The sequence below is a fragment of the Paramisgurnus dabryanus genome, chromosome 2, assembly GCF_030506205.2.
Source record: "Paramisgurnus dabryanus chromosome 2, PD_genome_1.1, whole genome shotgun sequence".
NCBI lineage: Eukaryota > Metazoa > Chordata > Actinopteri > Cypriniformes > Cobitidae > Paramisgurnus > Paramisgurnus dabryanus.
In genome coordinates, this window is record NC_133338.1 from 4,898,978 (window position 1) to 4,926,644 (window position 27,667).

Here is a 27,667-nt window from a genome sequence, read left to right on the forward strand (position 1 = left end):
TAAAACACAAAAAGGTTTTAATCAAGTTTTAGTCGACGAAAACTCAAAAAGGTTTCAGTCAAGTTTTAGTGGACGAAAACACAAAAAGGTTTTAATCAAGTTTTAGTCGACGAAAACACAAAAAGGTTTTAATCAAGTTTTAGTGGACGAAAACACAAAAAGGTTTTAATCAAGTTTTAGTGGACGAAAACACAAAAAGGTTTTAGTCAAGTTTAAGTCGACGTAAACACAAAAAGGTTTTAGTCAAGTTTTAGTCAACGTAAACACAAAAAGGTTTTAGTCAAGTTTTAGTCGACGAAAACACAAAAAGGTTTTAGTCAAGTTTTAGTCGACGAAAACACAAAAAGGTTTTAGTCAAGTTTTAGTCGACGAAAACACAAAAAGGTTTCGGTCAAGTTTTAGTCGACGAAAACACAAAAAGGTTTTAGTCAAGTTTTAGTGGACGAAAACACAAAAAGGTTTCAGTCAAGTTTTAGTCGACGAAAACACAAAAAGGTTTCAGTCAAGTTTTAGTCGACTAAAACACAAAAAGGTTTTAATCAAGTTTTAGTCGACGAAAACACAAAAAGGTTTCAGTCAAGTTTTAGTCGACGAAAACACAAAAAGGTTTCAGTCAAGTTTTAGTCGACGAAAACACAAAAAGGTTTCGGTCAAGTTTTAGTCGACGAAAACACAAAAAGGTTTCGGTCAAGTTTTAGTCGACGAAAACACAAAAAGGTTTTAGTCAAGTTTTAGTCGACGAAAACACAAAAAGGTTTTAGTCAAGTTTAAGTCGACGTAAACACAAAAAGGTTTTAGTCAAGTTTTAGTCGACGAAAACACAAAAAGGTTTCAGTCAAGTTTTAGTGGACGAAAACACAAAAAGGTTTTAATCAAGTTTTAGTGGACGAAAACACAAAAAGGTTTTAGTCAAGTTTTAGTGGACGAAAACACAAAAAGGTTTTAGTCAAGTTTTAGTGGACGAAAACACAAAAAGGTTTTAGTCAAGTTTTAGTCGACGAAAACACAAAAAGGTTTCAGTCAAGTTTTAGTCGACGAAAACACAAAAAGGTTTCAGTCAAGTTTTAGTGGACGAAAACACAAAAAGGTTTTAATCAAGTTTTAGTGGACGAAAACACAAAAAGGTTTTAGTCAAGTTTTAGTTGACGTAAGCACAAAAAGGTTTTAGTCAAGTTTTAGTAGACGAAAACACAAAAAGGTTTTAGTCAAGTTTTAGTAGACGAAAACACAAAAAGGTTTTAGTCAAGTTTTAGTCGACGAAAACACAAAAAGGTTTCAGTCAAGTTTTAGTCGACGAAAACACAAAAAGGTTTTAGTCAAGTTTTAGTGGACGAAAACGCAAAAAGGTTGTAGTCAAGTTTAAGTCAATTTCAGTAAAAAAGTATTCTTTAACAAATTAATTTGGGTTAAAAAGTGTGGTGTATTTAATACTATTAAAATGTGCATTAAGGTTGTCCCTGAGGGCTTGCCGTTGTTTTAGTCGGTGTGCCTTCTGCGCATGTCATAACAAAAAAGTTGAGCCTGATATTCCCTCTTGTTGAGTTTGTGTTACGCTGCGACCTCGCTTATAAAGTTGAGAAACGCGTGCCTTGCCTTGTTATTTAAATACACAACAAAAAGTATTGGAAATGGGCTTAGGTTTGACAAGTAGATACAAGTAAAACCTTAAGCTTACCCTGAAATGTGTCACAAGTCGAATGTCGAATAAAATTGAATGTATTTTTATGACATGTTAACAGCGTGACTAGTTACCTTTAAAAAATATTAGCGTGATGAGCCTTCAGGTGCCGCTTGAGGTTGGTGGTATTCTTCCCACCTAGTTTGTGCCCACATTTACCGTCGTCTCCCAATATGCATTCCGTTTTTGTTTCTGATGGATTATACTGAAAGTTTGTCCAAAAATCATCATCGTCGTTTCCGTTTATTGGCGTCAGGGTTATTATAGTTTTAAAAAAAGATATTAGTTTTTATTTTATTTTGTTTTGTAATGTGATATTTTATTTCAGTTTAGTTTTAGTTCTTTTTAGTGGTGCATAAATAGTTTTGATTTAGTTTCTATTTTTCAAAAATCATTCCTTTTAGTCTTTATTTAGTTTTAGTATAGTTTTAGTCTTTAACATAATATCATGGTTGTGTACATACACCTTGCCAAATCTGGAAATGCTGAAAATACGATGAGAATAAGAGGATTTAAAAAAAATAAGTTTTGTTTATTTAGTCCTATCAATCAAGGCCGGGACAAATACCACACCAACCAACACTCTAAATTCTGTTGTGTTAAATTCTGTTGTGTTATTTGGGTAAATATAATATACATATATAAATATACATGTTTGGTTATAAATAATCATATGCTGGGTTGTTGTTAACCCAAACATGGGTTAAAACAACCCAGCATTGCATTGAAACAACCCAGCATATGTTTATTTATAAACCAACATGTGTGTTCTGTCCAGTATTTTCTCAGCATTGGGTTAAAAATAACCCAGATAATTTAGAGTAAATCAGCACATCTTACTTGTACAAACTGTGCACAACAACTGAAAACCAATGCAAAGTTTAATGTTCTGTCTATGAGTGTCCATTTCTGTACCAGAAGAGACCGCTGTACTAACATAATATACCTATTTGTTGACTAAATATTAATATATAATATTATTTGTTGATTATCCGCAAAGGCATATAATAGTTTCAGATTAGTTAAACGGACATTCTGTATCATAGCACCCAAAAAGCGTCAGCTAACACTGCCAAGCAAGCAGTTGGCGTCAGCGTTTTCAGCCATATTTAACGTTTTAATGCTTCCGTGTACAGTACACTGAGATAATTAAGCCTTCTTCAGTTATTGTAATGGTTTGCCAGCAGAAACAAATTGTCTTACTAAACTAGGCGTTAGCAACAAGATGATGTTTTCTAAACCGAACTGTTGGCTCGGGGGCAGGGATCCAGTGCCCTGACAGCGTCATACACATCACGTGACGCTGCTGTGCAGGTCAGGAGTTCTAATAGACTGCCACCTATTGGTCATTAATGATCCAGCAACATCTGCTCATTTGCTTATGATCCGGTAATATGAGTGACTCCGTGTTTAACTGCTGATCCAATAACATTTAAAAAACGAAAACGCAAGTTTTGTTTTCCTAAATTTTAGTTAGTTTTAGTTAGTTTTACAGGTCCACATTATAGTTATTGTTTAGTTTTAGTTTTTTTTAGAAACCTTCGTTTTTATTTTATTTCAGTTAACGAAAATGTTTTTTCACTAATAGTTTCAGTTTTCGTGATAGTTTTCGTTTACGATAATAACCCTGATTGGCGTCACCGCAACGGTCCTTCGAACTCGCCACAGCCGCAGGTGTGTTGTTATTGTGTGAAATCTGGTGTGCGTGCGCGGCATGGCGGCAGCCGGGTGGTGGCGTGAGTGAGACTGTGTTGACCCAAAACAAGGATAGGAAGTGGCAGCATTGCTGATACCGTTTAGCTAAAAACAGACAGATTTCACGCAAAATTGGCAGAAATGACATGAATTGTGAATGTCAGACTTATAATCATTTTCGTTCCGTCTCGTCTCATCAACGAAAACTTGAAAGCGTCTCGTCATGTTTTCGTCACCTTTTTAGACATCTTTAGCTAGTCATCGTCGCGTTAGCATCATAAAAATAGGTCCGTCAACGAAATAATTTCGTTATCGTCATAGTTGACGAAAACAACACTGTTAAAGAGACTGCTTTGGTTTAATGGGAATTAAAAGGAGTGGGTGGATTTTTTTCATTGTAGGGTTGTTGCAGCCAACACACATTTATGTCTAAACATTTTGTAAAAGATGATTTTGTATAATATGTGCTCTTTAATGAGTTATGTAACATTAGGGTATATGTGGAAAGACCCCAGGTTCCACCAAGAAACACAAACTCAAATGTTATTATGGCGTTCACTGAACAGAGCCGAAAGAAGTTAATTGTATTCTGAATGGTGCTTAAGCAGAATGAGTTATATGTCCAAGTTTAATACTTAGGGTAATTTAAAATCCTTAAGCAAGAGCAATAAAAACAAGGTCATCCGCATTACAGGATTTACCCTCCCTCTGCCATCATTCAGACAAAATAAGAAGCGTCACCACAAAAAAAAAACAGCACTGTTTGGGCCCAGATCTCAGAGCAGTTAAACAGGACAATATTTTACATTTATGCATTCGCCAGGTGCTTTTATCCAAATGGATGTACAGTGCATCCAAAATGCACTCTTTTGAGTGTTCCCTAAAGATCGAATCCATTTGCATCGCCATTCAATACTCTACCAATTACACAAACACTGAAAGTTATAAACATCACAATGTTTACACTTGAATACAAATGGTTTACTTGGCATTATGTATCCCATGTTAATGTGCATTTGAATGCTTTTTTAACTGCTTTCAAGTCTATCACCTGGTTCCCCCAAGAAAAGTTTTGGTGTCGCCGATGACCCCTACAGCTCCTAAGCACTTTGTACTCTAAACCCAATCCCATAAGAGACTCTAAGAGGTCCAGCCTTGCTCGCCACACACAGAGAAAGAGCTCATCTGCAAAAAAGACTTTAAACAAGAGACGAATGACAGGCTGGAGTCCATGAGGAATGAAGCATGACACGCATTCAGTAATGCAAGGCTTTGAATCAAAGGTGGTGCAATGCACAGCGGAGGCAGCGGGAATCATTTTGCCCCGACTGCTGTAACCAGAACGATAAATTGGGCTTTGCTCCCAAACCACTTAATCTTTCTGTAACATCAATGAACCAGAAAGAATGACTGGAGGGAGGGGTAAAAAGGCGAGAGGGTTTTTTTGAGTGATGTGCAATGTACTGACGGGGAGATAGGGACTGATGGAAGGCCACTTCACGGGGATCGTCTAGACTCGGGTCTCAAGATGTCAGCGTTGACTGATGTGTGCCGAACATGGATGCCATGCTCATCTGCATGTCATCGCTACCCTTAAAATGTGTTTGGCAAGCAGCGGGACTAAATTTATATGCGACAGAACATTCAAAAACACAGCTGTGCCTACCCTCACTTCTTATTCCTGTTTGGTATCCCACATCTTGACCTTTTTAGCAACACTAAAAAGAAACCTTCACACTCTGGTTGGGTGCACCAAAGCAGCACGGGGTTACAAGCTCTAGTGAAGAATCTATTAACCCTGCACAGTTTGATTTAGTACAAAGGGTTAAGAGGTTACACATGAGTTCACCAAAAAATGAATTCTGTCATCACCCTAAAGTCATTTTAAACAGACCTTAAATTCCTCTATGCAGCACAAATAGAGATAAGTCAGGTTAAATATTAATGCTGCTGCTCTTATACATGCAACAGGGTTTCAAATGTAAGACTTTTTAAGACCTTTATGAATAAAATTTAAGATCTATAACATGACAATAAAATTAAATTTTATAGTCCAGCATGCATTAGGCATGGACCGGTATGAGATTTTGGTGGTATAATAACCTTAAGCAAAAATACTACGGTTTCACAGTATTGCGGATTTGCCATTGCAGCAATAAAATGTGTTATTAACATACAACATGTATGCTAGGTGAAATAAAGCCTTTAAATTATAATTTTCTTTCAAAAAAATGTTTTTGCAAAATATATTAAATGTAAATTTATGATTTAATGATTTAATTAATTTTGTGTAAACCCATCTCATACCTTGCAAACGGTATTACAGAAAATGTTAGTGGTTTTGAAACCTCAGTATACCTTGAAACCGGTAACCGGCCCATGCATGCATCCATGTGTTTTTTAAAGGGGTGGTTCAATGGTATTTCATGCATTTTGACTTATTAACACCGTTATAGAGTTGCTTCCTCATGCTAAACGTAGGCAAAGTGTCAAATAAGCAGTTGGGCGTCTTACAGAGTATTTCTATGCCGAATGCACTTCGCCAGGGTTCGTACAAGTTTTGGAAAGTTTTTTTCGAGGTCCAGCTTACGTTTCTATACGCATCACTTCCTTTTATGGGCACTTCCTTTTATGGGCACTTCCTCAGGAAAACCCCGTCCACCCGTCAATCAGCGGGAGACGCTAGAACTTACCCACATCATATCACGCGACACAGCTTTGTTTAATTTCAAAACTCAACAATTGCACGAAAGAAGAAGTGTTTTTGGATGTAAGGAGAAGAAAGCCAGCCTTTTGACAACAATGGATATAGTTTATTATCCGGGGTAGCAGCGGAGTTTTGCGTGTGTGTTTGATGCGCTGGAATTTCCCAACCGGGTCACGAGTTGCATGCGGTAAGTAAGACTTATGTCTTATGTTGGAAATAGGCGCGTGCATATTATATAAATGACACGAACATGTAGTAAATCATAAGTGACTCGTACTGGCTCCTCCCGCAGTAGTAACTCCTTCTTCATTTCTTAGTAAGTTATTGGGAAAGTTTCGGTAAAGCAAATCTTTCTTTTATAAATCTGATTAAACTAAAGACTATTCTGAGATATAAAGGATGTAATACAACTCTATAGGTACTCCAGATTAACATCAGAAATGCAGAAACAGCGTGTGTTACGTGAGCTTTAAAACCTTTTATCTTACATGACAAAAAAAAAACCAGACACCCCGCAAGACGAGACATGAGATTGTGTTCACAAGACGAGACAAGATTTTTATATTTGCTGATATTGTTATGTCCTTGAGACTTCAGGACAAAAGTTTAAGAAATCCTTAATGATAAAATAGCCATTAAATTAACTGAAATCGCAAGATCAGACGTGCCAACCTTGGATTTTTTTTTGAGTAGCATCAGCCGAAAGGACAGAACACAGGTTCACATGTGCACGCACGCACACACACCTCTTGGTAACTTTCAATGTAACATGGTGCACATGCACTCACTTTATTCCCATCTTGCCATAATCTGCTTAAAAATAATTATAAATATGAATAATATCATGTTTAACAAAATTTGCAAGACATGGTGATTAATAACATTATTAATGTTAAATACTGTATTCTCCAAAGTTTAGCATGTCTGCACAAACACTGTTAAATAGTGATATTCCTGTTAAGCAATGGGTGATTTTTTACCCACAAATGACATTCTGTCATAATTTACTCACCCTCATATTGTTCCTAACCTTCATGATTTCTTTCATGTGTGAAACACAAAATAAATTATTTTGGAAAAAAAAGTTGCAGTGGTCTGGCCAGGATATTGTCATTTAGAAAACGGAGTTGCAGCCCTCAACTGATGTTTTTGTTGTCATTTTCTGTATTGGCCACCAGTTGTGTGATTGCAGTACCAGTTTTGGCCACAATCCTACATACTGTTCCTTTAACTATCCCTTCAAGACAGTATTTTATTGTTAAAGGTGACATAGAATGATTGAACGGGGTATATATCCTTGTTCTGTGATGTAACATGCAGACAAAAACATTTTTGTTTGGGTCTGTAATGCCTTAGAAGCTTCCTAAAAACCTCTCTCAGATAGCTCTATTAGGGTGGGGGATTTTAAACAAGTGGTTTTGCACCTTTTTGGCTCCCCCTACTGGCTTAACTTGCAATCTCATTACTGATTGGCTGACTTTGCTGCCACTCTAAAAATGTAGCCAATTATTTTAAAGTGGAGGGGCAGTGAGATGCCTGTGATGTCATAAGCATCAGTTTTACAGATTGGGCCGTTTTCTGGCTGACATTTCAAAAAAAGGAATTTCTATGAGACTGAGATGTTTAGCATGTCTAGCACTTTTTGTATGTTTGTGAATGTGGGTAGACTACCATTAAACAACAAAGACAAGGTAAAAATGGTTTTTCATTCTCTGTCCCCTTTAACACTGCTCAAAATTCAACCATAACTGTTATTTACTGTATGACTGTTTTTAATTTATTTATTCATCAAACAATGATACTGCAGTACACTACACTACAGTATATTCTCCATCTATAAAACTTAATTTGAGGTGGTTATATGATGTTTTATTTTCTTGACAATCATCAAGAGCGTGTTATTGTAGAGCAGCACATTTAATCGGATGTCAGGCGGATTTCCTTCAATGAGAGTGAACTTTCTGTTTTTATGTGAACAAAACTGGATGCTCTCCTGCAGATACGTTATTGAGTGTGAGAATCCACCAGCAAATTCGGCCCCTATGGTACAGCTCATTAATAAATGATGCTCATTTGCAAATCTAAAGTAATGTTAGCGCATCTTGCGGTCAAGTGCACGTTATAAAAAAAGGAGCCCGCGAGACCGTAGACTTCATAGGATTAAGCTAATTCAGCATTTCAACTTTCCACATCCACCCCGACTAGTTCACCTTAGTAGTCAGATGTCTTGACTCTCCGTTTAAAAAAATAATCAGAAAGTGCGGATGGAAGGAGATCACGCTGGATTTTGTGGTTCCGTCGGTTGCAGACTCTTGTTATTGTCAGGCCATACGACTTGTCAGTCATCCCTGCTTTCTATTTGGTGGATGAACCCTGTGCTATGATTGGACAGATTCTTTTTTTCTGTTGTTTTGTTTTGGGACGAGCGAAACGAATGAGCAAATAATTTGTTTAGCTCGTCCCGTTTTAGCCAAAAAAAAAAACGCCATTTTAAAGGCAGGATAAGCAGGAATTATCTAAAAAACTTTTTTACAAATTTGTTTAAACTGTCTTTATATACCAACACATAATTAAAATGTAAGTACTCTGAAAAAGAGAGTATAAAACTGGAGTGTCTGTAGACCTTTCACGACTGTTTTATACACAGCTAATTGGAGGAAAAATGTAATGGCGGTCTGTTTCTTTAAGTGGGATTTTTCCATACAATAAAAAAAAAAATGAACAGTAAACATTTCCTTTGTAATCGCTTTTATTTTAAATAAAAAACTATACTTAATTAGTTTTTGATAGAAACGTAGAAGACAGCTGCTGTCTTTTTCTACGCACTGCTCTTCTGTTATGCACTGCAGCCACTATATGCGTGCCAACTCGTTTCATTCATTCCATATATATTATAAATATACTTAACTGACGGAAATCAGGGAAACTGTCATGTGGGACGTCTTTTGATAAAGTTGTTAGTCACAAAGGAGGAGAGGGACCAAGAGAGAGAGACTTTTTATGGCACAAATAGAAACAATGAAATGTGACGAGACATGGGCACGTCTAATGCACATGATACGCGAGCAATATGTTTTCATGCATGGTTAAGAGACCGCCAATGAATTATATAATAAAATACATAAATACTTACAAAGACACTGTAGGGAACTTATTAAAAGCTTTCATTTAATTTTGTTTGAAACTTAAGCTGTTATAATGAATCTGCAAACGATTATACACCTTTTGTGCAAACAGTAAAGGCTTTCGTGAATGATGGGTCTGCACGTTACGCACGCATCTAGAAGGAGAGCGCACTGGTAAACAGGAGTAAACTCTCATATATCATCTATTAGCTGACGGCAGTAAGTGTAAGTTTTTTACCATAGTAAACTCGAATGGCATCTAAATATCACAGTGGTTAAATGAATACACGGGGGCGCGCATTAATCTACGCTGAGCATAGCTGCGTCTGGTCGTAGTTTCAGATGGTGCAACACGCGTAAATATTTTCACAATGTCAGACGTAGCTAAGCTCGACGTAGGACTTACACCCAACTTCTTAACGTCCGGCTGTTGCAACCGGCCCCTGGTTATTTGCGCATGATTAAACACGAGTCTTTAAAAACAAATCTTTTTAGCGTGTTGTTTTTTAGTGGGGATTGGGGGTGCACCAACCCGGTTGGGACATAGAAGGGGGTGAGCAGGAAAAAAAGTTTGGGAACCCCTGCCCTAGGGCAAACAGCTGTATGTCCGTGTATGTTTTAAAGATCGCTCTGCATCTGATCTCTATCAAAAGTCCTGAATTATTATGGAATTATCTCAGCTTTCTGCTCAAAATTTGCTGTTTTTGATGAAACCTACACATATTTGAGAGGTGATAAAAACAGAACACATGAAGGTAGGATGAAACGGATTTTTTTGTTTGAAAGCAGAGGGTCTGTTCTTTTATTTTATATATTATATGTTTATTTATTTAAAAAGGAGCATTTTCTGGAAGGCATTAAACTTTTGTGAAAATCATGAAAAATGCTGGCGGTGAAAGAGTTAAGACTTTAAGACCTTAAATTTTGATTTTGAAATGTAAGACTTTTTAAGACCCCGCGGAAACCCTGAAATGAAAGCGAAAGGGAATGTATGCTGTCAAGCTCCGAAAGAACATAAAAGCAGCCCTAACGGCTAAATAAATTAAGAGATGCGTTTTATATTATAATATTAATTATACAGCCTGGTCCACACATACAGGGGTATTTTTATAAATATAAACAGGTTTTCCCTCCTTCGTTAAAAATCGCCATAAAAAAATCTTTGTTAAAAACCTGGTATTAACTCATTTCCCTGCCATCATTTTTTTTTCACAAAAGTTTCACAAAAAGCCTTCCAGAATAATGTTCTTCTATAAATATATAAACATACAAATAAATAAATCAAATGAAAAACGGACCCTCTGCTTTCAAATAAAACGAAAAAAAAGTCATTTGTTCTCTTTTTATAACCTCTTAAATATGGGTAGGTTTCTTCAAAAATAAAAGATTTGAGCAAAAAGTTTAAATAATGGCAATTTTTTAAAGGAATTTTGCTAGAGGTCAGATTCAGAGCGATTATCAAAACATGCACAGAGTTTAAAATGTGTAAAATAAGTCATTGCTTCAGTTTTTTTATAAATTGGGTAAGAGTGGATAATAGGGGAATCACAGATTTCCGTAAAAAAATTGTCAGGAAAGCGCTATTGGCAGGGAAATGTTTTTTCTTAATTGACGAGATAACTGTCAATGGCAAGAAAAGAGTTAAGCACAGTCAAGAACATGCCAAACCAACAAATGGGGATATATCCCTAACCACAAAGCCATGCGTGAAAACAAAGGGAAACTGAGAGAGAGCACCATTGTCGCCGTCAACGCTATTTATCCAGGAATCCTGATGACGTCACTGCTTCAGCCAGAGGCAATTGCAGAGTCCCGCCTTGGCATGAACGACGACGTCGCAGGCCAAAAAAATCGCTACACAACAATGCTGCAACTTGAATTCTTAAAAATCTTCACCCTGGCAGGAGTTTTCGTTAAAGTTCGGTTTCATTCACCAGATACTGCATTTTTGTGTATACTAGGGATGCTTATATTGATCGTTTAACAGAATGGTAAAATGTATGACGGATTACATCTATAACTTAAAAGAAAAAAAACATTTGTTAATTCACAGTGCGTGTCGACACGTGCCTACAGACATTTTGCGGCACTTTTACTTTGTGAATGACCTTTAAATGACGCAATTCAGTGCTGCCCTGATGATCTGGTTAAGTAATTATTTGCATAAACAGAGAATGAAGACGCAAAAGCAAAACTTTTTGAAACGCATCCTGCTTGAGAAGAAGTCACTGTGGTTGATAAAAAAAAGAGAGGCAATCCGCCATCTTTGGATATTAATCCTCTTGACGGATCGCGTGCTCTTTGATTATGTAACGTTGACTTTTAATTTGATAATGTATGAATCTTGGTCTGTTGTTGATCTGTTGCTGCTGTTTGCACGTTCAAATGAAATAAAATGTCTGTATTGCTTTTACTGGATCACAGACAACCATCAACTGTATTTATACTCAACTGACAATTTAACATTAAAATCTTATCAGTAAATGTTCGGTTAACACGCCGCAGTTGTCGGTCGGGGAAAAAAACTGAAATGAACATCCCTAATGCAGGCGAACAGCCAAACCGCATAGTAAAAGGTAGGGTTTTGAAAATACCAGCACATCAAACCTTTACCAGCCATGTGTGAATACATGCTTGGGTCGAACCACATGGAGATATTTTGTGGTATTTATTTTTGGGCTCTGTCCCGATTCACTGTCAACAGCAGAGTGGACATCTCACCAAAACGAAAATAATATTTACATAATATTAACTCTTCCTTTAACACACTTTTCTTAAGGTTTCACTTACTTGGGCTCAGATAAAATAGAGAGGACACACTTCTGCTGAGGTCCGACATTCGTCCAGTTCTTCGCAAGAGCTACTATGGCCCCAGCGTCCAACAGCCCGTATCCGTAAGAATGGCTCACTGTAGGAGACAAAGAAATCAATACTGTTGAAGTAACCGAAGTCAGTTTAAAAAGCCTATAACAAGATTGACATTATAAGTAAAGAGGTGAATTAAATCGGTTGATATCTTGAGCTCTTTGTTGATTGGTGCAGCCAACGATAATGTTATTGATCGCATCAAAGCAGCTGGAACGCAGAAGACAAACTAGAAAGGCGAGAGAAGCAGACGGACGCAATGAAAAGCAACGAGATGGGTTTTCACCTCGACGGCCCACTCCATTTGTCTTCCAGTCATTGGTGGAGAGGTGGGAAGGGTTGGACGTCCTCACGACCAGATGCTGCATGTCTCTCCAGGTTAAGTTCTTACTGCAGAGACAAAACACATTCAAAGTGTTAGCACGGGTTGATGAAACACAAAACTAGTTGTCGTGGTTTATTGCGCCCTAAGATAATCTCACCTGACCTTTCGTAAAGGTCACAAATAGCTACAGGTACATAATGGTTAAAATGTTGCAGGTGAATTAATTTAAACTGATGCAAACGCAAAGGCCACTCGCGGCATATATTTTATCAAAATGAGAATCTGAAGGTTAATTTCAGTCAAGACGCAAAAAAATGGAGCAATCTAGCCAGCGACCACTTTTTTTTGGAAAGCCTCGGGCAACTGGAAGCTCATATGAAGAAAGCTGACCTTGCTTGAGGACAAGTCAAACTTGGACGAGTTGGCAGACTTACTTGGCCTCCAGTGCGAGGGCGATGATTCCAGCGGCCAGAGGGGCCGAGGCGGAGGTGCCTGTGTGGGAGTCTGTGCACTTCTGCCTGAGGTCTGTAGTGATCTGAAAGCAAATACGAAGCACGATCACAACACAGAAAATCGAATTCTTCCACAATGCAATGTCCAAAATCCCAAATGAGCATTTTAAACAAGAGTCATGTTGTTAATAATGTTTGCTAAAGCAAGGCACATTGAGCAACACCAGATTTTTGTAACCGTGCATGCTTTGTATGCGTAGGTCACGCATATAGGAGTATGTAGGGCAGGAGAGGTATTGAGATTTATCGCAATGCGTATGCGCAGAACGTCTGTGTAGGCGGACAAGTTTAACTAACTATACATGGATATCAGCTGACGTCACTCACTTGTCTTCCGCCATTTTGAGGACCTGAAGTGGTTGCAAAAGAACTAGAAGCTATGCCTTCAATATGCTGTGAGCCTCAAAATCGCTATTTTAACAACACTAAGAAGGCTCAACACAACATGATATTTTGCTCGAAGTATCGCCTGTGTCTCTACACGTGAAGTCGAGCATTGAGAACATTGTTTGTGAACACAGAGTTAACTAAAAAGAAGGTTTTGAACAACTGACTTTGGATGATTTGGCTTCCGCTCGCCGCCTTCTTCCCAGTCAAGATGTATCGATCTCCAATTGCGACGTAAGGAGGGAGGAGAGTAAAGATTGATATCTCCTAAAGCATAGTTCTATAAAAATGCACGGATAATTCGTTGTTTTGTCGCAAGTGAAAAACAATATTGACCTTCTAGTTGAAAAAGGAGCCTCATATGACATTCATTCATTCGCATTTGGAAATCGATTATTTTCTTCTGGCAGAGATGACGAGCGGACATCATAATAGCCAAAGTCAGTTGTACAAAACCTTTATTTTTAGTAAACTCTGTGTACACAAACAATGTTCTCAATGCTCGCGTTCATGTGTAGAGATCCAGGTGATACTTCGAGCAAAGTTTCATGTTGTGTCGCGCCTTCTTATGTTGTAAAATAGTGGTAGTTCGGTAGCAGCAGATAGCGGCTGGAAGAACGCATCAGGGATCACGAAGGCATCACACCCTAACCAAGATATATTTTTTTAAAGTAGCGTTTATTTTCATGACAGTCGAGATGCGACATGTTGTCTTTCGTAGCCCTTTACTGTATCCGTTAGAATCATAGACAGTAAAAGATAAGAAATCCGTAAATCGTAGCAAGGTAGCCAATGCTTGTGAATAACCTACTGGTACTCGGTAGGTCCTCAAGATGGCGGCATGACGTAAAAGGTCACATGACTGAAATCCATCTATACTGTGCATGTACTCTCACTTACGCATAAAAAACGGACTATAATAGAATAAAAACTGATTCATGTTGTTAATAATGTTTGCTAAAGGGCTAACTGTGGGTTCACACCAGATGCGAGTTCAACTATTTACACGAGTAGATTACATACAAAGTCAATGCAAAGATGCGATCAGACGCGTCCTTGCATGGGGCGATGCGAATGATGCGATATGGGCGGAGCGTTTGTCGCGAAAAACATGCGCTATTTGCAACAAGTTTCTGAAAATATTCAACTCGAGCGAAAAATTTGCATGACACAAAATTAAATCCGACGAGTAATCTAGAGCGAGTAACGTGATGCCCCGCGTTTGGTGTGTACGTAGCATAAGGGTTTTAGTGTAAGCCAGTAGTATTGTCCGGTTACCCTTGCGTACGCACACAGTGTATGACACACATTTTATCATCAGTATAGTACGTACCACCGGAATTTTTTTCATTTTTTAACAGCTCCTCTGCCTGAAATCGATTCTGAATCGCAAGGCTCGATTCTGTATTTCATGCACAACTTGTGCGTGTACTACGGCTCTGTTATCGGTAGAAAGTCCTTATCAATCTAAAATCACTATGAGTTTGAGTTGTTTATAATGTGAATTTAAAAACGCAACACTCATTAAACACAATCATTCACAACAATCTGAAGAACAGCGATATAAATATCCCTTTAGACATTTCCTGGAATAGCGTTTATAATGCTACTTCTTCTTCTGTGGCACAAATGGCGTTTCTACACAAGAGCGCCCTCTGGATATTGGATGTGGCGGCATTTCACCGTAATTCATTCAAATTCATTCATTGAGAAAACGCGCATTTGCACGATTAATCGTCACAGCCCTAGTGCTTTGTACGCGAAGGTCATACATGCAAAATTTGTGATGCAAATTTCGTCATCAGATTAGTACGCGAGCACTGTACGCACATCGGCAGATTTTTGTAACCGTGTGCGCTTTGTACGAGTAGGTCGCGCATGCACATACAGGAGTATGTAGGCCAGAAGAGGTATTGAGATTTGTCGCAATGCGTACTACGTCGAGCATCTGTGTATACGGACGAGTTAAACTAACTATACTGTGCATGTACGTTCACTTATGCGTAAAAAAGACTATACTCCAGGATTAACACAATAATAGAATTAAAGCTGATTCATGTTGTTAATGTTTGCTAAAGCAAGGCACATTGACGGTAAAGCCTATAGTATAGACCTATTACCCTTGCCTACGCATACAGTGCGTAAAAAGTAAGCGCAAAACCAACAGTTCATGCTTTGTATGCGTAGGTCGCACAAGCGCGTACAGGATTATGTAGGCCAGGAGAAATTGCAATTTGTCCCATTGCGCATGTGTCGAACATCTGGGTTTGTGTATGTTTGCGTAAAAACGACTCAAGTCCAGGCGTAATGTATTAACAAAATTAACAGCATAAAACATCGTATAGCAAAGTTTGTGCTATGCTGTGAATGATTTTCAAATGCTAAAAAAATCCACTATTATTTATGCACAGCAAGACTTGACATTCCAGGTGAGGGAAAAAAACAAACATACATTTAAAGGAGGCAGTTCGATCCAGTCCTAATAACAATTCACTGGCAACGACCAACAACACCCTTCAAAAAGTGTAAAAACACGTCATTTGCTTTCTACTCAGCGAGTGAGTTTAGCGGTTAAGTGCTGGTTATTTCTGACACTTGAGGGTAAAAGCGTAACGCTTGGGGTCACACAGACACTAAAGACAAAGAAAGTGAGAGAGTCGACTGAAAATATACGAGGGGTGATGACTGACACTTAACAGAGAGAGGCATCATGGGATTGCTACGACTAAGACCCCCTTGCGTGAGACTAACTGCTAAAAATGGGAGTGCTGGAATAATGGTTCGGAGGGAGTGAATGCAAGATAATTCGACACACTTGAAAATGGATCTTTGGAGACCATAATCTCTGCTAGCAGGAAAGAGTGGGTATATCCAGGCACTGAAGCACCTTAAATCCCTCTTTTATTGTATAATATTGTGTCTTTGTGCTGAACGCTGGTGAATGGATGACTCCATCAGGCAAAGTCAGCTATGAAAACAATATTTGGAAGCGTGCCTCGGTCGACATCGTCGTGGGTGAAGAAACAAAGTAAAAAAGCGGAATGAGGAAATGTGGTTATGTTCGCAGAGATACGTTTGTCTTTTGCAAACAGATCTTCGCATTTTCTGTAGAAAACGAATGCATGCCAAATTCCAGCTATGATGTCAGGAAGGTGTAGTTGTCATGCAGTTGCTAGGGCATTTTTATACGGTTGTCCAAATTGTATTTTGGTCACTCTGAGATCCACTTTTATAGGATTAAATTAGCTAATTCTTCGATTAAAGGATAACGGGTGTTGATTTTTTAAAGAGACACTCACAATCTGTTTCTCAGTGAGGCCTCCACTGCTGTAGGTTGTGGCGAGCGTAGATGAACAGGCCTCGCTGTACCACGGCACGTTGCCGTTTTGCGTGCTGCTGCTGATCGACAACGTGTAGATGCTGTTGGTGTAGCCGTCGCAATTACAGCTGTCCTTCTCCCGTCCGCCGTTCCCCGAGGCCCACACGAAGATGGAGCCCCGTCCACCACGACCCTGGAAATAAAAAATAAACACTTTCAGATATATCAGTTCTTCATGTTAGGTCTAACTCAAAACAACTGGAAAACATTTCTTTGGGGTGGATTTTCAAAGCATCACAGACCATTGAACCACTATTGCATTTTCGATTGCCAGGCCAGATGCTTAAAAAAAACATTGCTTGTGGGACAACGCTAATGTTCTCAGTCGTTTATCATGCATTTTCATGGGAAAATAAAAGTCCCAAACAGCGACAGGCTTGTGCGGTCTACTTCTCAGACGGACCGCAGCAAAGCAAACTGTCAGAAACGATAATGAGCTCGTGAAAAATGCGCGCGGCACATTAACAAGGCGCGTCTGAACGATCACGTGACTTTCGTTTCACAATTCTGCCACGATGAAAAGGCCAGCAGTGCAAATAATTTGATACAGATGCTGCTTGCCTGTTAGCTTTGATCGTTTGATGTCTTTGTACTGTACTTTACAAATTCAACAAATGCACGCGGGAAAGATGGCGTGATGAGAAAGTTTGGCTCGCTCTTTGAGAGTTTGTTCTCTGTTAGTGAACACCTGCTTGATTGTGTGAAGCATTCAGGGAGGGTGTTTACATAGAGCAGACGCACATTTGCATTGGCTTTCTCTATGCAACATGGATCTTGTTTCCCAAACAAATCTGACTGCTGGCACACGCCGCGCTCAGGATTTGGACCCAATGAAATATGGCTGGAAACAGCTGATAAATAAATGGGGTAAAACGGGGCTGATAATGTAACATGCTGGATTCAAAACTGGATTCGGAATGTGCCAAAATCGAAGACCTAATAAAAATACTCTGTAATCATGTTAACTAGATTGTAATGTGTAAATATACTTGGCAACGATTCTGCACAATGCATCATGGCTATGAAAAAGCATTAAAAATAGTAATAAGACGCCTACTGACATATATTAAAAACTTTCTATTTTTGCTAGCCAATTGAAATATTGCTACAAACTATGTACTGCTTGAATATTGTCTAATATTATACTTAAAGTGCACCAATTTCATTGCTTCAAAAACCTTGTTATTTTGTATCTTTGGTATAATACAATGTGTTTGCGTAGTTTATGGTTAAAAAACACATTATTTTTCATATACATATTTCTACATTTTTGTAGCTCCAGATTTCAATCTCTTTCTGAAAAGCATGGACTTAAAAAGCTCTTTGTCCCTGATTGGCCAGCTAATCTGTACGTTGTGATTGGTCTGAATACCTCTGAAGTCAGCTGGAAGTGTGACGCTCCTCACCATGTTTGAAAAATTCGCTCACAATGCAATGCTAACAGGAGTTAACTTACAGGCTGTGAGTCCAAAGCAAGAGGATTTATAATAATGTCAGTCTTGCCTACATCACCAATCCCAGGAAGTAAACTGTTGCCTACAATCGGTGTTGTGTGTTGTAGTCCAAGAAAAGAGATTTACATTGGAGATGATAACTTGCATCATTGTTTACTTTGGGGTTTGTACCTTTTGCATATATCTTTAACATGTACTAATACACACACTTACGCACCAAAGAAAATGTAAAATTGTGATTTGGAAAATAGGTGCTCTTTAAATAAAACCATACTTGGTTTTATGATTCAATGCATTTGCAAATTGAGTGCCCTAAAATGTCTGCTTTCAAGCAAATAAAGAAATCTGCTGAATGTCAGAAAGCCTGACTCATATCCGAACTGAAGTGCTTTAGCCACATTATCAATTAAGGTACAATACATGCCAAGATCAGGACAACTGATGCAAATAATGACAGGAAGCAGTGAAGTCAAAGATGCTATTGTACAGAAGCTTCATTGAAATAAAAGAGAAAAATAATGCTTTTTGGCGCAAGGAGCTACAAAGATAATTGTAAGTGGATCTCTGGGCAGCAATAACAGTGGGTATATCCGTCTAAACATTTATTTACAAATTGATTGTTCAAAGTCAATTCTGCAAACCATTGCATTTTGTTCTCTACAGGCCTTGTGAGACACAATTGACTCGTAGCGTTGATTTAGAAGATGCCTATATGTTAAGCGGTTCAAACCTCTGTCACACCACGCAGGAAAGCCTCCTTGGCCATTTTTGCGGGTCCATCCACCGTTTTGCCGTCATCTTCTGGTCCCCAGCTGGCGCTGTAGACATCGATGTGCTGTGGGTTGAGACTGAGGGACTGAGCTTCCACCACATCTGTGACCTCACCATCCAACATCCGCACACCTATGAGACACATCCAAAATATAAGACCCTGAGATACTCTCACATTTAAAGGTGCATTGTGTAACTTTTAGAAAGATCTCTTGACAGAAATGCAATATAATCTACCTAAAGTGTATAAAGACCTTACAAAATGAACTGTATTGTTTTTGTTACCTTAGAATGAAACGTTTTTTATCTACATACACCCCGGGTCCCCATTCATGGAATTTGCCGTCATGTTTCTACAGTAGCCCTAAATGGACAAATTGCTCTACAGAGTGCATTTCATCCCTACATTGTCTCAGACGACGACATGCGTACTGAAATTGAGGTTGATTGCAATTCATAATCTCACCACCAATGGCGCCAAAAACCCATACCCATACCCTTTAAATACTGTATATATTTGTTGGTACGTTATGACAAACCTCAGTGTTAAAAAACTTCATGTTAAAAAATATTGTAATATTTGCTGGATATGACAACCTTTATTTTAAAAACGTTTTACTAATCTTTCCCAATAAAAATCTATTTTAAAATAAAATGCGTATATTTCGGCCAAATCGACCACCCATATCTGACATTTGATGTAATAACATTTATTAAGACCACCACATTTTCCATCGTAACACTCTGGGGTCCAAAAACGTGTCGGTGCGAATCAACAATCAAGCAGAATCAACTTAAAATACTCCATCATTGATAATCATACACTTACGTGTTATACATCATTTGAAACTGTAAAGGGTCTTCTTTAATTTGTGTACATTCACAATAACATCAAAATGATACTCAAAGATTAGTTTTCAGTGATAAAATGATCAACTACAGGGGGATATAGTAGTTTGTTTGTTTTTACAGCCTGTAAGACTGAATCCAATTGCTCGTACCGTACAAAACTTACAGGTACATAGCTTATAACTTAAATAGCATGATAAATTGCAATAGACAGAGCCAAACATGAAGTTCTTGTTAGTGAAAAAGGAGGGGTGCACTTGATTTTAAAGTTCATACAAAGGTGACAACCGTCTGCATTCTTCCCTTTTAAACGCCCCCTTTACAGACGTTAAACAACAAAGGAGTCCATCTTATCTTCTTCCACTTCCCCTAACAAAAAGGCAATCTTATAGTGACAAGGAGGTTTGGTTCAAAATGTCAAAAGTGTTGAGTTATTGTGATCCCAGATCTGAAAGAAATCCTGGCTGCGGGCAGTCACAGAACACACGCTTTTTATCCAAACCTATTTAGTTTTAAGTGGTTAAAAGAAATCGTAGTTAAACATCTACAAAACAATGTGAATCGCCCATTTAGATCACAAGGGGGCGAGGTTACTGAAGGTTGCTCTCATGCGGGTTAACGAAAATAAACAAAAGTTCACTCGTTTTAAGTTTTCCAAAGCAATTCGAAGGGCTTCAGAATACCAAACCTAGAAAACCAAGGCTACAGAATAATAATGGAGACACTGGCTGTGTCCCACATCTCCATTTTAAATGTCCTGAACATCCCTTTGGGACAAAGACAAAGGCAGCTATGATTATTTCTCAGGAAAGGAGAAGGGCATTTGAGATGAATACGGATTCACATTTATTAGAAAAGGAGGATTTTCTTAGACTGGAGAGTAAATACCAATAATATTTAATTCCCCCCAGAAATAATAAAAAAACATTTGCCTGCTCTCCGAGTCCAATTTTCTTGCTTAATGAGTTCTGGGACAGTAATAAGCTGGGTTGCGTGCCATCTTTGCTAGTGTGCTGATATCTTCACATTAAGATCATCGACTAGTCAGTGAGACTCTTAAACTATTAGTCAAAATACAGGATACAGTAGGTGCAATAGAACGGAACGGGGTGCAGGAGCCTCCGAAGTTTCAAAAGTTACACTATTTTTAATTTTAAGAGTCTATCTCTTAAAGGTGCTGTTGAATGTAAAACTGTATTCATTTAGGCATAGATAATTAATAATAAAAGCTCTGTACATTGTAATGACATATCGTAAGTCCCAAACACGACTGTTTCCTCCTTATTTAAACCTTGTGCATGCAAAAGACCGCTGGAAAACAGGCCAATCTCAGCAAAACACCAAATGTGATGTTACAGTCGTAATGTACCTCCCAACATTAAATTACACATTCAATAAAGTACAATGTTGTTACAATGCTAAAAACAAAGTTGTGACTGTTGAGTTAGCGCTATATGCTAGTTAATGCTAAATGCTAACGTTTAGGCTGAAGTTCTACTATTGATGTTACAGTTACGTTTTGCACTCAGAAACGTCCATTAACAAGCTCCAAACAATTGATTATTCCTCAAAATTTGTATCTTCATCTGATACAGACTCGAACATAAGATCTGTTTACACACACACAGGGCTACTTAAATGAGCCGTTCTGAGTAACAGCCAATCAGAGCAGAGCTCAACATTATTATTCATGACCATTTTATTCTGGAGATACATCCTAGGGTTGTAAAACCATCTCTGGATAATTTTTGCACTAAATAAAGCCACTTACCTTCTATGTAGGTATCAGAGAACAATGTAACACATTGCATAAATGCATTTTTTAGCACCTTTAAAAGCACAATGCCTTTAGTGCAAGACTTTCAGAAACAAGCACGAGCAGATTAGGAAGCTTAAAAAAACATCTGCTTTATGAAGTTTTTCCTTGTTATAGCTACTTAAATCTTTTCCCACCATAGACGATTTTTTCTGGCAATTCATTTGTCCGCTATTTGATACTTTTAAAGAAAACTACCCATATTTGATGGTGATAAAAAGAGAACAAATGAAGGAAGGATGAAATATTTGTGATATATTTGTGATATATATGGTGTGATATATTGATATATTGTATGTTTAGAGAAGAACATTTTCTTAACAGGCATTAAACTTTTGGGAAAATCATAAAAAATGCTGGCACTGGCTGGCTACTTATAAAAAAATGCTGGTAGGAAAAGAGTTCAAATCACATTTTCTGGTCCCTGTATACATTATGGCTCAGTTAATGGGGTTTTAATATCTACTAAGCCAAAATCGGAATAAAGAATGTTCAGAAGCGTGGAGAATAAAGTGACAACAAGACATAAAACAGGATTAGGACACTTCCATCATTGATAGGATGTATGTGTCCAAACCTGTGACTCTAAGGGGTCTGCACTGGAGACTGACAACCCGTCCCCATTCATGCACATGAAGCCAACACTACTGTAGCTCCAAAGTGCCCCAGTAAAGAATTGGGGAACGAATGCGATCTGAGCATGAAGATCATTTAAGTGATTTTGCAATTCAAATGTTGTTAAGGGAGGGCTGTGTGCTGACAGAATAGGCTGTATGTGCTGTAACATGGAAATGTGTCAGGGTTAAATATGCCAACTCACCTCCGATCTTGGCATTGTATGCCACCCCGACGCCGCAGATGTCATTGTTGGCGACAGCAGCGACCTCGCCAGCACAACGTGTCCCGTGTCTTCAAAAAACAATGAGAGAGAGAAAGAGATTGAAATTTCCTGTACACTTCCTGTCTCCACCATTCCCAGAATTCCTACTGATGGCACCACAATATATATATATATTTTTTAAGTTTTTAAACACAATTACAGCTAGTATTAAAGATGAGATACAGTCATAAATCAGCATAAATTAATAAAGCTTACTAAAATAAACAATGAAAAGAATGAATTTCAAACGGTTGCATGTTTGCAGCACCATATACAAGTAGACTATTACCAAATAAAATTCTTTTAGAGTAAAAGTCTTTAAAAAAAGGGAAATAAAGGTGTAAGTTCTGCTTTTCTAAAGCAAGATGTACTGTTAGGTCATCCCCTTTATAAGCAGAGAAAAGTCTGACTTTGTTTTCAATTCTTCACACCTAATGGTCTCATTTACTACACTGAAATTGGCCGGGTGGAGGCTGAAGACTCCAGGTCGTTTGGATTCATTTCTCGCTCCATTTCAGCAAAAACTAAGCACTGAAATGCCAGACAAGCACTTCATGCCCAGGAAATCTAAAGCAGAGCAAGGTCGACTTATAAACTCTCAAACTGGCACGTAACGTTTTCTGCACGAGGTATAAAACTAGAGACAAAGCTTCTTGTTTTTTTCTTCTCGACAATAAAGCAGAAATAGAGGAATTTTGTGGATCACAGTGTTCCTGTCAAGTTTTTTTTCCCCCAGAACATAGACTAAACTTTCGTAGTGTAAGTGCTGTCAGCAAAAACATGTATTCAAAGCCCATATAAGATAAGCCAATCTTGAAAATTGCTTTTTTAACCCATTATAAATGTTTGGATTTAAGGAATCTATACGTTACAAAGACTGTAAACTAGTTTCACCGTTAAACAATTTTTCCACATTTCTGGTTCAGGATTATTTGCGAGGTACACATTGGTACCAATGAGTGCATGTTAGTACCTCGAAGATACATGTATACATATCTTTACCTAAATAAATTGCACATATTAGGACCTTTTGAAAGGGTACTGCCCCAGTGACAGCTAGGGGCCATTATTTGGCAATTCTTTATGACAGTAAAAAGCAATATTTAGCATAAGCATAAGCACCACATGCCAACTGGCACAATTTTATCAGCATTAAAATACTTGCTACCAAGTGATAGCTGCACACGCTGCTATATCTAAACACTAGGGGGCGTTTTCCCGGACAGGGATTAGACTAGTCCTAGTCCACACGGACACAGGTATTTTTATAACCAGAGTTTTTCATTCAAAAAAATCCTGTCCACACATGCTCGCTTAAAAAAAAATCTCCATCATCATAAAAAAACTAAAACATGCTATCAAGCGCTGTCAAAAGCATGCCACACCAGCAGGTGGCAATATGACTCAAATCGTAAAGCAACCTTGGACAATCAGAAGCCTAACAAAAGTGACGTTGCAAGGCAAAACCACCGGTTTCACTGTCTACATGACAACACTGCAACCGGCGTTTCTTAAAATCCTCACCCTGGCACAAAAATAATGTTTTTAGTAGGGCTGTCAATAGATTAAATTTTTAATTATATTTAATTATTTTAACATTAAGGAAGTCCTGCAGTCTATCTCTCAATTTATCCAGCTGTGGGCTAGACCAGTGGTTCTCAATTTATGACAAAAAACAGTTCTAAAACGTAACATTTTAATAAAACAAAACATTAAACTATACAAAGTAGTGCTATTGGTTAGTAGCATTTTTTAGGTTTATTACACAGAATTCATGAAAAATTAATGTATTTATAAAATTTCATAATACTGGAGCCCCCCGGCACAATCTCGCCCCCGGCCCCCAGATTGAAAACCACTGGGCTAGACCAAGGGTCAAAAATAAATAGCATGTTGCATTAATCGCACGTTTATAAAATTAGTGGCATTAAAATGAATTTGTGTTAACGCGTTATTAATTATATTTCCAAATTAAACTAAGGCCTAGTCCTGGATTAAGCGAATCCCTGTCCGGGAAACCACCACTAGATGTAGTAATTGAGTCTAAATCCACAGTGTCTCTCACAAATATGTATTGGGTCAGCAGACAAACTAGAGAGTCAAGAGAGTAAGGAGCAAAGATGTCGGGTAAGTCAAATCCCTGAAGAGCCCCGCTAGCTACCCATAGCAGGAGATCAGGCTAATGTCTCAGATTCACTTTAACCATAAGCACAGTCATGGGACAGAGATTATGTTCAACATGGGAGAGTTTCAGTGCAACTAAGGTTGTGGTTCTGTAAAAACAAAATATGAGGGTGCAAGTATGCAATCTTGTAAGACAGAAAGTTGAACATAAATTACTTCAGTGCAAGCGGTTCATGCTCATATCTCAAACACAGTCTACTCACAAAAGTAGAGACAAAAAAGTATGCATCATATTATGCATTCTTTACTTAAAAACACAACATCCACTAAAAAACCCGTTTCGATCAGCATTTGAATGGATTTTTGGACTGTCTGTATATCCTGCTGTGTCACCCAAGTGGTTTCCTCTCATTTAAATAAAATCTATTTTTGCCAATACCATCCACACAATAAATGCGTATCTTTAAAAAAAAGTTCACACAGCAAATGGTGAATCACACCCACTGCGATTTCAGTCTCGAAACATCACTGTGTGCGAGATGGAGATAAACGCGGGTGAAACTTCACAGTTTTATGACTCGAGGCGACACTTAAAGGGAGTGACAACGTGTCAAACAAAACCTCAGGATGCTCGATATATCTGAATGCAGATGGTCTGGATGTACGGTATACCCAGTGTGTCTATTTATTCTTCACTGCCCGCCTACTGAGCGGCAATACCACAGACAATCTGGTGACAATATAACCTGACTAGTTGCTCGAAACCATTTAAAAAAAAAAAAAAAAAAGAATCAATATCTCATATGTGTCTCCTATCGATGGGGCTCCCATGTAACCAGAACGAAATATAGATTTTAAAAGTTCAAATTATCACCATGGGTTTCCTAAATCAAAATCCATCACAAAATCTGTACCCAGTCTATCTGAAAGTGCATTTACTGTAGCTTTCATAAATGTTTGAAATAAATACAAGTGAAGTGAGACACTTGATGATAGATGATCACGCTTGACTATCATCATCATCATCATAGCCGTCACCCCTGACAGGGTATGGGCCGCCAACCACAGCTCTCCAGAGTCCTCTGTCCTGGGCCACCTGCTTTTAGGTGTAGCCCGTCTTTGTGATGTCAGCCTCAAGGACGACCTCTTCTCTGCTTTCCCTGGGGGTTCCACCTCAGTGCCTCAGTAATATGAGTTGGCAAAGTGTGCCCTATCCAGCCCCATCTTCTCTTCCTGATTTCCTCTTCAGCAGGAAGTTGGCAGGTTCTTTCCCTAAGGTTGGGATTACTGATGGATGTGGAGAATCCTTCTGATTCCAGCAGCGGTTCATGAAGGTCTGGTCTTTCCCAATAGTGGTTTGGTCGTCCTCCAGGTCTCTGCATCACACATAAAGACTTACTTTTAATTTCAGTTAAAAATCAATCTTGGTGGTCAAGGACAGCTCTCTGGAGGTCCCGATTTGATGTTGGCCCTTGCTTTGCCTTGACGTCTGCATCTGTGTTGGTCTGGAAAGGTTTGCATTTCTTCTAGTTGACTTCTGTTCAGAGTCACTGGTTCTATACTGGTGGAGTTGATCTTCAGGATCTTGGTCTTGTCCTTGTCCTGCTTGTGATGACGCGGCTGCCACAACGTCTGTCTTCTATTGCATTCACACCAGACAGGCTGTTACTCTGATTGGATAAGACTGGAGTTTCACTATTACCCCATGTGATATACAGGTACAGACATACAGGTTTCTGTTGTTGTGAGTGAGATATGCCACTCGGAGCCGTTTGATAGAAACAAAGCAAGTCTGAACAAATGCAAGGTTTTCTTATTTATTTCACCTGTAGGGACTGTTAGACGGACTGGATACACAGGTTTTAAGACATTTAATAAAAATTATAAAAAAAGACAGCTAAAGAGTACAAGTTTGTACAAGCTTACCAATGCAATGCACAAATTGAAAATAAAGCAAAATTGGTCCCCTACTTCTGAACAAAAGCAAGTTTTGAAAACAATTGTAGTTAAAGGTGTACTGCGTTACTGTGCATCTCTTCACAGAAATGCAGAAATGCAAAATAATCTACATAACTATATTGTTGTGTATAAAGACCTTACAAAATGAACTGTATTGATTTTATTACCTTACAATATGACTTGGTATCGATTCAGATGTTCCAGATCGATTCGGTTTCGATTCTCGATGAAATTTCCGATTCCGGTTCTCTGGACGGTTTTTATAATTGATTCAACTCAATCAAGATTTACTACAAATACTATATAAATAAAAAAGAACAGTGAAGAGCAGTTTACAAGTGGGTAATTAATAAAAAGAAATTAAAAGCCACAACACTATCGTCGTCTTCTTGCTTGTAAAATCTAAAATGCTTCCATACTTCTGACTTTTTATGTCTAGGTGGCATTAATTTTTCAAAAAGTAAATATGAAAGAAAAAATTTATTCTGCGTTTTGAGAATCGATTTTGAATCAACTACATAAAAGCTGTCCTGTGGCAGCTACCGTAGCTTCTCTATACGTTTTAAAACAAAGGGGAGAACTGTGGACTGAGCCATTGGTTGCAATTCACAATCTCACAGCTAGATTTAAAAGTAAAGAAGAAGTAAAAACTTATTGAACGATTTCATGAAAATGTCAACCTACCATAAAAAATTTAGCTTCTACCAAAAGTTTTTAATCTGTGATATTTCAGATGTCCATATTTTGTGGCTTAAATACTCAGTTTAGGTTTTTTATTTACAGAATTCCTACACTGTAAAAAAATTCCTTGTTGCAAATAAATTTTTTAGTTTAATTAACTTTGACTCTTTCCTGCCATTGCCGAGTTATCTTGTTAATTAAGAGAAAACGCTTCCCTGCTAAAGACGAGTTTTACGGCAATCCATATTTCCGCTATGGCCCACTAGGTGGCGAACTTACCCACCTTATAGAACACTATGGCAAATGCAGAAAAAACTCGGTGTATTTTTTGATCATCGTTCTGAATCTGATCTCTAACAAAAGTCCTTTACAAAAATACAATTATCTCAGCTTTTTGTTCAAAAATTTTTATTTTGGAGGAAACCTACTACAGCTGTGAATCTTTGGGCAGACAGCGAAT

At 38.1% G+C, this 27,667-nt stretch overlaps 1 protein-coding gene across 2 annotated transcripts in view; it reads right to left on the reverse strand.

Moving 5' to 3' along the window:
* The window catches only part of furina (furin (paired basic amino acid cleaving enzyme) a), a 141,046-nt gene that overhangs the window by 15,981 nt on the left and 97,398 nt on the right, over positions 1-27,667 (reverse strand). For both annotated transcript variants that reach the window (XM_065294224.2, XM_065294223.2), the window contains exons 7-12: positions 22,384-22,472; positions 18,858-19,030; positions 16,594-16,806; positions 12,830-12,930; positions 12,357-12,460; positions 11,996-12,113 (exon numbers count right to left, since the gene is read on the reverse strand). In XM_065294224.2, the coding sequence (XP_065150296.1) occupies positions 11,996-12,113; positions 12,357-12,460; positions 12,830-12,930; positions 16,594-16,806; positions 18,858-19,030; positions 22,384-22,472 (798 nt within the window). The remainder of the gene's footprint in view (positions 1-11,995; positions 12,114-12,356; positions 12,461-12,829; positions 12,931-16,593; positions 16,807-18,857; positions 19,031-22,383; positions 22,473-27,667) is intronic.